The sequence below is a fragment of the Microtus ochrogaster genome, chromosome 7 (genome assembly GCF_000317375.1).
Source record: "Microtus ochrogaster isolate Prairie Vole_2 chromosome 7, MicOch1.0, whole genome shotgun sequence".
In the NCBI taxonomy this organism is placed as follows: domain Eukaryota; kingdom Metazoa; phylum Chordata; class Mammalia; order Rodentia; family Cricetidae; genus Microtus; species Microtus ochrogaster.
In genome coordinates this window covers 61,618,892-61,635,696 of record NC_022014.1, presented here as the reverse complement: position 1 = coordinate 61,635,696, position 16,805 = coordinate 61,618,892, and the positions used below count along the sequence as shown (strand labels likewise).

The following is a 16,805-nucleotide window of genomic DNA, read 5'->3' as shown; positions in this document are numbered from 1 at the left end:
TCCTGGAACTAGCTCTTGTAGACCAGGCTGGTCTCGAACTCACAGAGATCCGCCTGCCTCTGCCTCCCAAGTGCTGGGATTAAAGGCGTACACCACCACCGCCCGGCTAAAGATACTATTTTTGATGATTGCAATTTTATCCCTTTGTTTACTGATTGAAAGAGGAGGGAAGATTTTTGAGGGACCAAGAAGTAACTGCTCCTGGAGAGGCTCAATGGTTATGGGTACTTGCTGTTCTTTAAGAGAAACAGAGTTAGGGTCCCAGAAGCCACAGTATGGCCTATACCTGTCCCTAATTACAGTTCTAGGGGGCCTGATGCCCTAATCTGGCCTTGGTGAGTACCAGTAATACATGATGTGTGTGTATATACATATATTCACACACACACTGACAAACACCCATATATATTTAAAATAAAACAAACACATTTAAAAAAAAAGCAATGTCTTAAAAGTTCTAAATTTAGTGAAAATGAGTATGGTAATATTTTGTTTTGCTCTAACAAATAAACCTTGCCTGGAGATCAGAGTGCAGAGCTAGCCACTAGTTAACCATAGAAGCCAGGCAGTGCTGGCACACGCCTTAATCCCAGCACTTGGGAAACACGTACCTTTAATATAGGTGAGGGAGGAGGAAACAGGAAGTGATATGGTGGGCAGAGAGAAGAGTGTAATACAGGAGAAAACAAAAAACAGGAGCTCAGCTCCCTTGGGACTGAGGTTTTGGTAGAGATAAGAAGTCTCTATGGCTGACTCTTTTAGTCTCTGATCTTTCAGCATTTACCCAGATATCTGACTCTCGGATTTTATTATTAAGCCCAATTAGAATTTGTGCTAAAAATGAGTGGAGCATAATCTAGACTGGAGGGTGAGTGATGACAGGAAGAAGGGCCAAGCTCCGTCCTAGAAATGCTCCCCGTGATACAGACGGACAGCAGGAAAGTGTGATCTTATGGAGAGAATGGCAATGTGGGGACTCAATTTCTTGCTCAACTGTGCTACAAATCAAAAACTGGTCTGAAAAGTATTGCTTTCACACAAACTTCTCTAAAAAATGTTACTCATTTTGTAGCTAAATAATTGAAAGCAACAGACATATACCACCCATATTGAATCCACAAAGGTCTCAGCAAGGCATTTCTAAACAAATCATAAATACTACCATTAAAATATTTGTTTTGATTCAGGACTCAGAGTCACAGCTAATAAACAAGTGTGGGAATGTGAAATTAAAAAACAAACTGAACACAGCTGCTCAACAAGTTTCACAAGTCTGTTTACTGGCATCCTTCATTTCGAATCCGAAAGGTCCCGCAGAACACAGTCGCCAGTCACCCCCGCCAGTCGGCCTACTTTTGCCGCTAATTCACACGGTGGTGGCACCCCATCATGGACAGTTTACAGTACTTTTAGCATTGCCCAGGAGATGGCCAAGGTATGGCTTGTTCTTACTCTCGTCCAGACATCTGCATACAACTGCCATCTAAGACTATGTCTCTTTTTAAAGAAGAAGACTAGAACAAATTCTTAATAAAATATCCTTGAGTATGATATTAATTCAGACAAGCAAGCTGGCAAGCAAAGGAGCAGCTTTAGAAACAAAACAACACCAATTTCTTTATATGTCCTAATTTTTTTTTGTTTTTTTGAGAACCCCCATAACCTTCAAAACAATATTGCAAGTGTTATGGTTATCTGTCATTTATTACATAGCCCCTGGAAATGCCAGGGCATAAGAGGGCTGATATACGTAAAATTCCTTCATATAAATAAATGTAGAAGCCGAGTGATGGTGGCACACGCCTTTAATCCCAGCACTTGGGAGGCAGAGGCAGGCAGATTTCTGTGAGTTCGAGACCAGCCTGATCTACAAGAGCTAGTTTCAGGACAGGCTCCGAAGCTACAGAGAAATCCTGTCTCTCGAAAAAACCAAATAAATAAATAAATAAATAAATAAATAAATAAATAAATAAATAAATGTATGTAGAAGCATGTTTGGGTAACGGAAAACCAATCTATTTAGTAAAGGGTCCACAATCTACAGTTCAAATCAAAACCAATATATTGAAATAAAAAATAATTAAATATACCAAATAAGTCGATTTAAAAACAAAAAATACATATTGTCTTAAGATTCACTCAAATTATACAACTCAGTACCTAATATAATTCTGCCAGTAGAGGAAAAAAAATCTCATTCTATATTATCAAAGGCAGCTCAGTAGTGTATTGGTAGGGGAGAATTCAAATGGTAAGAGGCAAAAAGCATTTCATCTTCCCTAAACACTTCAACTATATGGAGGAGAAGGAACTACCTATTATATATCTGTGCACTTAAGTGCCAAGAACACACAATGTGTGAACATGCACACCTAAATCCAAGAGGTAACAGGCAGCACAGAGAAGTCAGAGAAAGCACTAATGAAATCTAGGAATGATAAACCAAGCCTATGTCCCACCACCCCAGGGTAAGGACAGGAGCCAGCCTGGGCTACGTAAGACAGAGAAGGAAGGAGGTCACCTAGTGAGGGACGCTGACTAGAGGAAGCTATGGCTAGCCCGATGACTCTTTTCAAAGAAACTCATCAGCTCCTAATTAAGACTTGCTTTAGAATTGAAAAACAGGCAAGATTTCCAAATCAGCATTTGGATGTTTTCCACATCACGGACCACTGAGTGTTTTCTATCCTCTGCTCCTCATTAAGCAACCGTAGCATTGACAACAGGGTAAGGATCCGGAACCAACAGGAATGGTCTCAGATCAAACGTCGGCAACAGTAGCATTGACAACAGGGTAAGGATCCAGAACCAACAGGAATGGTCTCAGGTCAAATGTTGGCAACCGCGTCCACTCTGTCAGGGCTAGGGCGATGCAGCACTTGTAGGTCTGGTACGGGACTCAGGGTCATGTTCCAGGACCCAAATGCAGCTCACATTTGTCTGCAACTCCAGTTCTAGAGGACCTGATGCCTTCGTCTGGCCACCATGGGCACTGTATGCACATGACATACATGCAGGAAAGACAAGCACACTCATACATCGTATTATCTCTGCCTACCAACTACAACATAACACTGTTTAAAGGGAACAAGGCTTCATTATACAGCCACTACCTAAATCAACATTCTACACACAGAAAACATTTCTAAAACCCTACCAAATGACAAACAGACAAAAACAAAGTTCCCCCACAATGGGAATAACTTTGTGTCCAGTGTTCTGAGGTGTCTACTGCATGCGCCCTGCATTCCTCTGTTCACTCCTGAGCTAGCACTTATTTCTATATAAGCAACAGAGTTGCTAATCACCTTTGTAATCAACACTAAGAACTGATTTCCTTTTTAAGAACTGACTTCCCCAAAATTATGACGACCCTGTTTTTTGTGACGGGGTTTCTCTGTGTAGCTCTGGAGCCTGTCCTAGAACTAGCCCTGTACAGCAGGCCAGCACTAAACACACAGAGATCCGCTGCCCCTTTCTCCGGAATGCTGGGATGAAAGGCATGTGCCACCGACACCCAGCTGGACTAATTTTTATATTTCAACCAGCATCCTATCCTTCCGACTTATGGTTTACTTTACCTTCCTTGTGAAGAACCCACTTTAACTGGAGATTGTGCTTATAGAAACTGTTGCTTCACCAAGTCCTGACAGGTCAGTGTAAGGAGGCATTAGCCAAAGAGAGTATTGAGATGAAACCTTTATAATAATAATTCAGTATTTTGACAAACAGCTTTAGTACTAAAACAGATAGCTTAGTACTAAAAACCCTTCTCAAAAAATAGAAAAGCTTAGGGATCAATTAATTAGAATAATGCTTCTTAAAAGGGCAAAAAAATGGGCAAAATAATTTTTAGAAATATTTTTTAAAAGTAAACAGCTAGAGTCGATCTTAACAGCAGGTCACTTGCTTAGCACCTGGGAGGCCCTCCTTACAATCCTCAGCATCACAAAGACAAGAACAAACACTGATCATAGGATTGTATGTGTGTGTGTGTAGTATGTAGTAATTTCCAACAATATTCAATATTCAGATAAGTACGTAATAAAAGCAAACATACGAAAATACACCTCTGAACAAATACTTCAGTGGACCATTGGCTCAGAACAATCAGCCCGTCTGGGCCAGCAGCTACTTTGTGAAGTATTTTCAATGATACTAACAAGCCTCACAGATGGCTATTATGAAATTATAGGCAACCAGTGTAAGGAAGCTCTAGACACATGAACCGTATCAAAGTGAATAAATTACAAAGCAGCTCAAGGGAGCTTTGGTCAAATATCAAAAGGAAAATGAGGAAAGAAAAAAGAAAAAACATGGCTGAGTACACAGGTCAGTGACAGCATTGCCTCAAAAAAAAAAAAAAGCCCTAAATTTTATATTGACCAGTCTCTTTTATTTCCAGAGCAGAGAATAAATTACAGTGCCGTGAATCTAAAACTGGGACAAGTTAAAATAATTTCTTCCGTAAGCATGCCAATACGCTGAGATACTTGCTGGGCACCAGACACAAAGATGGATTGGATGCCAGCACACCCAGGGTTGGAAGGAAACTACAAGCACACAAAGGAAAGAACTATCTAAACAAGTGATCGTCTCCAAAGAAATTATATCATTCTTATAAACACAATGCTCTAGGAACACGGAGAAGTAAACATAATACTTCTGTTTTAAGATTATCATATATGCAAGTCAAATAGCAAAGGGAAAGATGCAGGCTTCAAAACAAAACCACAGAAAGCTCACTGCAGACAGTGATGGGGTGATTAGTTATCTTTACACCATGTAGTATGTTCTTTGTACAAAGCAGCTTCACATCCAGAACAGGTAGCTTCCCCCATCGGAACTACTCAGGGGTGATGTGAAATACACAATAATCCAAAGGAAAGTGGGCATAACAGACAGAATTACAATGAGTCATACTGGTTACCCAAAGCAGAGGGACACAAGCAAACAAATTTCAAAGCATGTCTCCAATTTTAACTTAATTCCCCCGACATACAGCGAATTTCAATAGGTATTTGTCTGCCTTAATTAAATCAATCTTACTTACTGATCAACCACTATAATAAAAATCTCTCTTCATCAAAAATGACTAATTAGAATATCAGAAAAAAGATTAATCAAGTGCTCAATATGACTGCCTAGTTACCATTCTTTATTTTAAATGGGAAAAAAACCCAGATTTTCTCATCAATCCAACTGATACGGTCATTTCTGAAAAATAAAATAAAAATGCTAAAGACTCTCAGATGCATCACCCAAATGAGCAGGATCCGAACCTATAATTTACAAGACCAAATCAGCGCTGAAACAAGCACCAGTTTCATCTTTTGTTTAGAGATCACGTATTTTATATTTCACTTATTTCCACCTGTATCAATAAAACCCAGCAGAGAATGCAAGCCAAGAAACTGACACCCATTCTGTTTATTGTTACAGTGAGAACTGGCTGGTTCCTGCTTGAGAACTGTTCCTACACCGGGTGACTATAAAGCTGCTGTTCTAGATCAGAGGTCAATATCTTCTTAATAAAAAGTTTGGAGGAAAAGTGGGTAAAAGGGCGTTCCACGCTTTTAGTCACAATTACACGACTTAGCAAAGCAACCAGAAAGGAAAAACAGAAGGAGAGAAAGAAAAATACTAAAAGCTTTCACAATTTCATGTGGAAAAATAAAACGTGTTACAAAGAACATGTGTCTCTGGTGCTGCTAGCTCTGGTGCTGCTAGCCCTGACATGCTGATACTGGGGCATGACGATGAACGTGACTTGAGGAGCAACGCTTAGCTCAGTGCAGCACTGCAAACACCAGCTTTCAGCCAATTAAAATGTAGTTCTGAGTGGGACAAGGTGGGACAAACTGTAAACTTAGTCATTCACAGATCACTGGTCCTATTATTACTTATGATAGACAAGCTCCATGTGTCTCTCTATGTGGTTTGTATCTATTCATACAGAGGCCTGAAGAGGGTGTCAGCTCCCCTGGGGAAGCCACTATATGGGTGCTGGCAGCAGAATTTGATCAGGCCTCTACAAGAGTAGCAAGGGATTTTAACTGGTGGGCTGTCTCTCCAACCCCAGTCCAATCACAGATTTTCCATTTCTAATTATATTAGCTAGAAAACTCATAAAACAAATGGATTAAAAAAAAAAAACTTACCACTAGTATTAAAAGCCATACAGCACACTGGCTTCTCGTGGGCAGGGAAGTGGGCTACAATGCCATCGCTGTCTGAATCCTCACTCACAAGCACCTTTGGAAAAGAAAGGAAGAAGGTTAACTTTAGTCACTAATGGCTTGGAGGCCACACCACACACTCCTCAATCTTCCTCAAGGAGATGCTTGCACTGCACTGAAGTTATTCTTATCCCGTGAACAAAACTTCAGCAATCTGGATACACACCTCACAATGGATGCATAATCCCTAAAAATAGCCACTTAACGTAATTATAGAAAGATTTTGCTGGAAAAAAAATCAATGTTTCCCCAATTATTAAAAAGAGGTCTATGATTGAAAATACAACAAATAAACCAAATAATAATGGAGAATAACACATAGCAATTTGTTTTCTGTTTGACATTTTTCATATTTTATTAGATTATTCTGTGTTCACACAAGCGTGGGACGGAGGACCGCTTGCCGAAAGCCGCTCTTTTCTATCAGCTCATCTCAGGGATCAGACTCGGGTCATCAGCTTGGCCGCAGACACCTGTACCAGCTCAGCAATCTTGGATTATGAGTTGTGATATAATTTTATAGAGAGAAAAGGGGACACTTTGAAAATACTGTTCTAGCATGTTATAGGAACATCGGAAGATGAGGCAAGATTCCTGGCCAGCCTGGGGGCAAACCAAGAGTCTAGTCTATAAGAATGCTGGTCATGTCCTACAGATGCTCAAAGCAGTCGCCAAAGTAACTCCTGCCCTGAGAGAGACAGAGTCATTTCTAAGCCTACAAGGCAGAAACGGAACACATTATTGTTTAAGGACTCAATTTACGTGTCACAAAGGCCACTGCTTTCATGTTCACAGTTCAATGATTTTAATAATAAGCTGTTTTATGAAATGTCTTCAATTGTCTCTAAATTTCTTGTCATCCTTCTCTGGACAGACCTCTAATTCAGCCTATGAATAATTGTTTTATCTTATTTATTATTTTCTGTGACTTTTCTAAAATTATTTTTTCTCATTTATGTTCAGATAATTATTTCCTCCTTCATTTCTGGGTGGGGGCATTTTTGTTTGCTTAGTTGTTTGTTTGTTTGTTTTTGGATTTTTGAGACAGGGTTTCTTGGTGTTACAATTCTAGTTGTTCTGAAGATGCTTTGTAGACAAAGCGGGCCTTGAACTCACAGAGATGTGTTTGTCTCTGTCTCACAAGTGCCGGGATTTAAGGCATGTGACCACACCACCCAGCATCCCTTCATTTTTTAAATAGTACTCTTCTTTGTGTTACATCTATCTATCTATCTATCTATCTACCTATCTATCTATCTATCTATCTATCTATCTATCTATCTATCTATCTATCTATCTATCTATTTTGGCTGTTCAGGACAGAGTTTCTCTATATCTTTAAAGCCTGTCCTGGAACTCATTCAGTAGACCAGACCAGGCTGGCCTCGAACTCACAGAGATCCGCCTGTCTCTGCCTCCCTAATGCTGGGATTAAAGGTGTGCACCACCACTGCTTTGTGTTACTTTCCAGGGTTAGAACCCCTCCTGCTCCAAATAAGCACTGAAATCTCTACATTTTGATCCACATTATACCATAATTATACCATAAATTTAAGTACATTTTATCTTTATCAAGTTTGAAATGCTTTCTATTTTTTATTTGCTTGCCCTGTGATTTATTTACAAATCCATTATTTACTTACAAATATTTAGGAATCTCCTACGTTTGTATATTCTGGCTGTGCAAAGCAAGCATGTACTGGGCCGGTAAGAAGGCTTGGCAGTTAAAAATGCTTATTCCACAAACCTGACTATTTTATGGCAAACGGAAGAAAAGAACTGACGTCGATAGCTTGTCTTCTGAACCCACATGAACGACACAACAAGCATGCATGGATGTGCATGAAGGTGCAGTCACAGGAAGGACAGATAGACACAAAGCTCTCCATATAATGGCTGAATGTAAGTATTCTAATGTCATTGTTTACATAAAGTACTTTTATAAAAATGTTGGCTTTCAAATTAATCTTTCTAGATGCCTTTGAATTTGATTCTGTTTATAAAAGTAATTCAGATATTGTTGGCCTTAAGAATGCTATGTATTTCAATAAATCAGAACTATTTGCTACCTGAATGATCATCTTTTTATATATATATTTATTGAGTATACAATATTCTGTCTGTGCGTATGCCTGAAGGCCAGAAGAGAGCACCAGACCTCATTACAGATGGTTGTGAGCCACCATGTGGTTGCTGGGAATTGAACTCAGGACCTTTGGAGGAGCAGGAAATGCTCTTAACTGCTGAGCCATCTCTCCAGCCCCTGAATGATCATCTTTTATGTTTCAAAATATAGCTTTAGCGAGGTATGACTCAGGAGGCTAAGGCAGGAAGGTTTGGGTGTTACTATTTCTAGTAATTTCTTAGGGGGTCTCTGAGTAGACTGTGATATCTATATCAATATCCTCTGTTTGTCAATGTTGAATGAATTATTGTAAAATGTGGGCCCCTGTTCAAATTCACATTTTCTCCAAAAAGATATTACACTTGTGTACTATCAACTCAAAAACTGACCAATATGTTCTTTTAAAAAGTCCTCCATAAATTAAAAATGCGTTTGTGTGTGTTTGCTTTCTATTTCATGGATAATTTCTGTAGTTTGATCTGTGTTTATATAAAAAAGTCTTGCTGTGTAATCCAGGCTCACAGCCAATTGATCTGGGCTAAGACCTGCTTCCTGCTTCTCCTTTGAGAGGCATGGGATTAAAAACTATGCCACTACAACTGGCTGTCATTTCTTCAAATAACGTTTCTCTCCTTAACTTCCCCATTTTTAAGGATTGCAGATGCAAGTGCCAATGAGCACAGCATCATTTGAAAGGCTTCTGGGCCCATGTTGACATGTTTATATACTTCTAAGTGCCAGAAGATGAACTGCACCTCAGAATGCCACTTACTGGACAGCGCCCCTGCACTTTTCCTGCCAATCTGACATTGTCACAGAATATACAGAGTATCTGGGGATCTGCCAGAGGGAGAGCGTAAGTCAGAATCTCTCACAGAGAATCTTCTGACTCTATATTCAGGTAGAAATAAGTGAAAATAATCTGACGAAATGATGGCTCTAGAGATAAACATTAAAAACCACCAACATCCGACTCCATTTACATGACATTTTCAAAACCACACGAGTGTGCAGAAGTATATATCAACAGTCGGCCACAGGGGCACACGTTCATCCCAGCACTCGGGAGGCAGAGACAGGCAGTCTCTGTGTATGAGGCCAATCTGGTCTAAAAAGAAAGTTAAAAGTCAAAGAGTTACAAAGTAAACTGTTTCAAAAATTACATAAACAAATATCACACACCCTCCACATACAAATGAAGGGAATGAGATGTAGCTGGGGTTGAGGGATGGGAATGGATTATTTCAAAATTAATAGATGCAAATATAGAATATATTCACAAACTTGAACTTCTCGGAGTCTAATATACAGTTTTAACTTACATAACTTATCGTGAGTTATGCATGTATTTTTTGTAAAATACTTCTGTCATTTGGGTACTTTCTGTTCACTGTTACTGGACACTGGAGCAATTAGTACTGTTTACACGATTCGACAGAAATACTAAAACCTGTACTGCTTCCAGGAAACTCAAGGGATGACATGAAGAACCATGACTGCTCTCCTTGAGAATGAACAAAGTCAAACAACTACACATGCAGGGAAGGGTTCTCTGTGCTGTTCCATCGCGTGCCTAAAGCTTCAGACCCCTAAAACCATCATAAGCCAGGATAATTCTCCTAAGGTAGGAGATGGACACTTACCTAAGCAGAGTGAAGCCATAATTTGCACCAATAACTATACTAAACAATACAACAAACTTTAACTAAGACAAGGTGTATAAGAATACCTGGTCCGCAGCAAAACTTGGCTAACATTTAGGTCACCATTCTGAAGTATTTTATTTCACTTATTGGTTTTGCCACATTGCTAACTTCGATGACATAAATGTGTAAAAGGCAAATCATACCACTTAACTTCTCCAGTCAAGAAATGCTTTTAAATAAAACATGAAAGTAACAAAGATGAAAATGGACACAAAGTCAATTAAATCCATTCCTCCTTAATGCAGTTACCATGCAATGATCCCATCACCATAAAATCAAATTAATCAATACAGCAACAGAAAGATGGTGAATCAGATTTTATATGCTGCCAGAGTGAATGTGAAACTATATTAGAGTCTCGGTGGATTTAAATCACAGAAGACAACGTTCACGGGAAGGAGGAGCATGGCAGGGACATGGGACGAGCTAGGGCTGGTGAGTTTCCGAGGCGACACACTCCCTTTAATGCTCTGCGGTGCAGTGCAACACAGCCTGGTTCTCCAAAGTGCCTGAGCAGAGGTGCCTTACAGAAAACAGACCGTGGAAATGAAAGAGGCAGTACTATACTGCAGAATTCTGGTTCCTTTGAAAAATACACTTTTATACTGGCTTAGTACTTACTTATTTTCTGAGCACCTCTTTCCTATCTTAGAATTTAAAAATGAATAAATGGCATAATTGTGATGTTTCCCAAACAGTGGGAAAAATCAATTATTCATAGGGTAAGTCTTGATAGGCTTCTTTGATTTGCTCACCAAGGAAAGATAAACTTTTATAAATCCACAAACTATACTGCACTAATTCCCACATTACAAAACCAAAAATCCCCTCCCTCCTTCCATAATTCCCACATCCCTTAACTGTCTTCCAGGCTGGCCTCTGAAATCCAGGGTTTAAATCCTGGGTAGCTGTGCCTAGAGGTAACACATCCAGGATGCATGTACGCGGCTACCCGCATCAGGTAATGTGTGTTCTCCACCACCATCCTAACAGTCAAGAGAAAACCATGCTAGCACATACTTTAAAAGCAAAATCAATACAAGCATATAATGTATTGGGTTAAAACTTAACCCTGAAACTTAAAAAGGAAGAAACAGAAAATTGTCATTATTTAAATTTTAAGTAAAACACAACCAAATTTAACAGCACAGAATTTCAAAGAATGTTAGTTTGAATTGCACCAGAGTATACTCTTCCTCAAAGTGCCTTTAGATCCTTCTACAGGAAATAGCACACAGGAGCTGTCAAATGGACTTTTTAGTCAAGATGCTGACCCATATATAGTGGACACCAATTCCTCAACAGAACAGGACAGTACTTCAGAGACTTAAATTTTCTAAGCCTTTTTTTCAGAATAAAAAAAAATGAATACATATTCTATATTAACAGTAAGGTTCATAAACCTACTACTTTTCAAACATTTTAGATTATATATGTTATCTTTAAGTAACAAGATTTGAAAATTATGTCCTTTTATATATATTTTAAAGGCTATAACATGAAAGAAATTTCATATCTGACTAAAGAGGGTAGAGGTAGATGAAGTTTTGCTAAAAGCACTTTACCAAGAACATAACATACAAAGGCCAATTCTCCTGTGTGCTTTGTTGGCCCACCCTTCCTAATGGTTTTTTTTTTTTGGTTTTTTTTTTTTTTTTGGTTTTTCGAGACAGGGTTTCTCTGTGGCTTTGGAGCCTGTCCTGGCACTAGCTCTGTAGACCAGGCTGGTCTCGAACTCACAGAGATCCACCTGCCTCTGCCTCTGCCTCCCGAGTGCTGGGATTAAAGGCGTGCGCCACCATCGCCCGGCTCTTCCTAATGGTTTTTAACTAGACATAACTTACTGTCTGGAGATACAGGAGAGTCCCCATACTATTGTCATGTATATTTTCTGGTTTGTAATTTCAAATTTCCATGTGTTTTGCTTTTTGTTTTTGTTCCTGTTTTTTACTGTTTAAAAGGGAATGTGTTAGCTGGGCATGGTGCTCTTGCTATAGCTCCAGCAGTCAGAACACTAAGGAAGGAGGATGACCACTGATAACTGGGCAAGAGCGAAACCTTTACTTCCAGAAGCTAAAATAAGAAAAATGTCATAGAATTTCACATAATACACTAAGTTATCTCGTGCATAACCAGTGCTAATTATTTTATTTCCCCCACATGCCAGTTCCTGTCTTTTCATCTCCTTAGGAGAAATGAATTGATCTCGGGGTGTAGATTATAACATGGCATCAGACCAAAAAACAGCGTGAACACAAGAGCACAAATGGGCGTGTACAAAACACATGCTCTGAGAGAGAGAGTTTCTTTAGGTTTTAAGTATTAATGATGATTGAACTAACAAAGTGAAAATGTCCCTTGCTTTCCTAGAATGGGTGAAAAAATCTGACCTGAAACAAGTCCTATTCATCTCTTTGGGGTAACTCTAACCTGGGCCCCAGCTCTTACCTGGCCCTCGCCAACTGTCTCGGTGTCTATGACTGTGATGATGCCCGGCACCAGGGGGCTCCGCCTGGAGTTGCTGTGGACAGCAACGTCATCTTCTGTCACCCCCGAGGGCAGTGTGCCTGTCAGCTGCGTCACCACCTTCCCAACCATCGTCAGGCCGCTCTTCAGTGTCTACATGACAAGAGACAACAAAATGGGAAGTCTGAACAGGAGCATGCACTCGAATCCATTTCTCTTACAATATCTGATATATGTATATAGCGGTAAATGCCACAGATTTTCAATCTGCTGTTCGACGTGATCTTGAAACTCATATAGAAAAATCAGCACGAGTTCCAGGAAATGTCACGGTTGATGCACCACGTCAGTGATACTAATTACAATTTATATATAAATTATATATTTATTATAACATTTCTTTTACTGTATCGCCTTAATTTACATATTTTAGCATATGACATAATATGAAAGGAGCTGGCTATGTAACACTATTTTAAAATATTATATTTCAAATTTTATATTTATTTCATCAAGATAAAGATCGAGAGATTGACAGAATATCTAAGTGGAAAAAGATTATAATTCTAAAATATACTTATGCTATTATAAAAGACTATACACTAAGAATAATGATGGGAATTACTTTCTAACTCCATAGTAAATACAGACAAATGACATCCAATAGGAAATGCAGCTGACAGGTTTCTTTCTCGTCTGTAAGAAGAAGTAATCCAGTGTACACTATGCCACTCAAAGCAAGAGAGTAAAGCTACTGCGTGTATTTTTCCTCATTCATAAATCTCAACAGACTGTCCTGATATGCATTAATAGAAATTAGGGTAGGGGCTGCAGCTCAGGGAGTTTGTCTCGCATGCCAGAGGCCCAAGGTTCAGACTGTAATGCCAAGGAAAAGCCCAAGTGAAATCGTAACAAAAGGCTCTTAAAGAAACAACTGCTTTTCTTCTGGGAAAAAGAAAAAGAGCTAAAAGAGAAAAAAAACTGTAACAAATAATAAATTTTTGAAGAAAATTTTTCTCATTAGAGCTAGAACAAGCATCTCAGATCTCAACAGCATATTAAAACTATTTGTGGGGAAATAATTATGTAATAAATACCATTATCTGTAATAGGACCTATGATCTAATGTGTGTGTGTGCATGCGTGCATGTGTCTGTCTCAGTAGTCTCTTACTTAGGTCTAGTTATATCTGTCTTTTGTCTTACTACACCACTATAACGACATCTATTATTGCATAGATACTTGAAACCCTTGAAAGCAAATAATCTTTTATATATTTTCTTCACCCCAGAGTAGCACTTCAAAACAGCTTTTTCTCACTGCTTTCCGTAACAGTCAATCTGAATTTCCTTATGTAGACTGTAAAGGCAGTTAATTTTCTATTCTGGTGCTAAGAAATTGTTTAAATAAGATTATTTGATTTCAATTATAAAATCTTGATTTATGTTTACTAGCTCTCTCCTAACAGTCGTATATTAATGTGTTTTCGCCCCACGGTGGTCAATTGATTTAATAAAACTGCCCATGTTTTTTCTTGTTACCTGATAACTTAACGAGAACGGTTCTGAGAGCACACCATTAGCGCTAATGGCTAGGGGGACAACTGATAGGGCAGAGAAGGGTTCAAAATGACGAAGGACCCTGCGGCCGACTTCCTGCATGGGAAGAGAACACGTACCATGTCTGTAGGATTAACAGCTGTAATGGATTTCTCTCACACTTTGCTCTAGTCACATGGTCGGCTGCCTTACTGACACAGTGCTGTTCTGTGAGAGTACGCTTGCAGAACAATCATGATTGAGGAACCTTTAAAGAATCTAAACATTTCAGACTGTGCAAAGACTTGTCCAACTCATCAGCTCCACAGAAAGGTTCTGTATTCCCAGTTGGCGCCTCGCCCGCATCACAGGTTCGCATCAAGTCTGTGTACGCGCTAGCTGCTCAGACAACACGGGAAGGCACGTGGGTGCCCCAGCGTCACTTCTGCCACTCACGGGAAGAGCTTATAAGTGTGCTTCATTCCACCACCACACAATCCTTAGGAATGACTGCTAAGCCTGGTCTACAGAGCTCCAGGACAACCAAGACTGTTACACAGAGAAACCCTGCCCTGTCTCACAGAAAAAAAAAAAAAAAGACTGTTAAATTTTTACTTATATACATTCTTTTGAGACGTGGTTTCTCTGTGTAACCAGACCTGGCTGACCTTGAACTCACAGAGCTGGGATTAGCGGAGTATGCCAACACATCCAGTTTACTTATATTCATTCTAAATCAAGGTCTTCACCCCTGCAGAAAGCTCTCACACAGCCCTAACTGGACGACTGCAATGAATCTTACATTCTCGTAACTTACTACACATATTGCAGATTTGGTGATTATAAAGTTTAGGGGTTGTATTTAAAAAAGAAGAGATGGTTTTACCAAGAGTCATTGTTCTTTCCGAATCACATCAAGTCTTCATGCCAACGTGACAGAAACAGACTGCCCTTTTCTTGTTTCCCTGGTGACTCTTCCCATTGCCTCATGGCTTGCTCTTCTGCATTTTTCCACTATTTATGAGCCCCTGTTTTATTCACATTCATTGGCATAAAAGCATGAGCTGATATGCTCTGGGGCAAACACAGAGGATACACAACCAGACACTTCCACGCTGAAAGGTCTTGCTGTTTATAAAGGTCCAGCTACCTCTGCGTGGGAACAGCTCCATTAGCACTGATGGCGGGAGTGCCCCAGCTGAGGCGTCTGGGAGGTTAATCAGGCTTCCTGTTTGCTCGCATAAATACACTGTGGCGCCTGGTTCTCTTGGTCCTTCAGAGGCTTACTCGACAACACTAACAGATTCCGTGTAAGTCGTTTCTTGTGAATTATTGAAACAAATGTTTGGCTGCTAATTGAGGAACACTAATGTGTTTTATAATCACTGCAGTTTGAGATTTTAGCACAAAACAAAACAGTTACAATTGATTGGTGGGCCCCCCCCCCATTCTCCTTAGCCCTATTACTAGTTTCTAATTGAAATTTTTCCTTGGGATTTTCCCCCTTTTCTTTTAATTCTCATGTAAATTGCTAACTAGATGATAAGCAAACTTTTTACCGTTTATTCATTAAAATTTCAGGCTGGTGAGATGACGCGGTAGAGCTGATCCCTAGAACATCAGTGGAAGCAGAGAATAGATTCCTGAAATTATTCCTCTGGCTTCCTCACACAGGCCACGGAACATGGGCCATGTATACACTCACATATAGACTAAAAGCAAGAAATTAAAAACTTGAAAGGCGGTGTATACATTTATATAAAATGTATATTTGACCTATCCAGCTGAGGAGATGACAGAGCAGTTGAGGTCACTGCAACGGCAGGAGCTCAGATCCCAGCCCCTATGTCCGGCAGCTCACAACAGCCTGTAGCTCCAGCTCCAGAGAATTCTCCGCCTGCTTCTGGGGACCCAAAGCACCTGCTCTGAGGTAGAACTGCCCACCACAGATTAACAAAGAGAAAAATTGAAGAGAGTATAGGAGACTATATTCTCTTTTCCATCATAATGGGACAGTTAGACAAATCTGCCAATTAACTCTCGCGTTTTTGTGAAATATTTATTAAATGTTGTGAGATCAAAACCCAAATGCAAGGTAATACAGGCATTCTGGTGGGATATACCCAGGCCTGGAGATATCAGACGCGCTTGTAACATCTCTGGATCTAGGAAGTCGTGTATTGGAATTAGCCTTGCCAGGGGCTACCTGTTTATACCCGTTCCATTCTTTGGGTTGAAACATAAAAGGAATGTACAATATAGCTGGGCATAGTGACACATGCCCGTAATCCTAACAACCTGGGAGGCTGAGACAGGAAAGCACCAGGTTAGCCTGGTGGATTTCAGGGTACCCTGTATGGTTGTGATCCTATATGACTATCTGTGGTCCTGCCTCTTGGTGTGTGGGGGGAGGGAGGTTACAATAGAAGAGTCGATCTCTTCTTGGGTCAAATAGAGCTTTGAAAAAATCCTAGGGTAAATTCTGATAAATAAGGAACCAAACATAAGAAATGAGAACCAGCACTGACATGAATAGAACCCAAACTAGGACTAGCCGCTGTTATAGAAGAGTTCGACTGTGGCAGAGTTCACTGTTTTGAGTGCCAATCATGGTCACACCGTAGAAATATTACACAGGAGCCAGGCGGTGGTGGCGCACGCCTTTAATCCCAGCACTCGGGAGGCAGAGGCAGGCAGATCTCTGTGAGTTCGAGGCCAGCCTGGACTACAA

At 39.9% G+C, this 16,805-nt stretch overlaps 1 protein-coding gene across 3 annotated transcripts in view; it reads right to left on the bottom strand.

Annotated features, from left to right (window-relative positions):
• Positions 1 to 16,805, bottom strand: part of Bcas3 (BCAS3, microtubule associated cell migration factor) — a 498,657-nt gene that overhangs the window by 357,439 nt on the left and 124,413 nt on the right. For all 3 annotated transcript variants that reach the window (XM_026780237.1, XM_005350452.3, XM_005350453.3), the window contains exons 12-13: positions 12,519 to 12,689; positions 6,162 to 6,255 (exon numbers count right to left, since the gene is read on the bottom strand). In XM_026780237.1, coding sequence (XP_026636038.1) covers positions 6,162 to 6,255; positions 12,519 to 12,689 — 265 coding nt within the window. The remainder of the gene's footprint in view (positions 1 to 6,161; positions 6,256 to 12,518; positions 12,690 to 16,805) is intronic.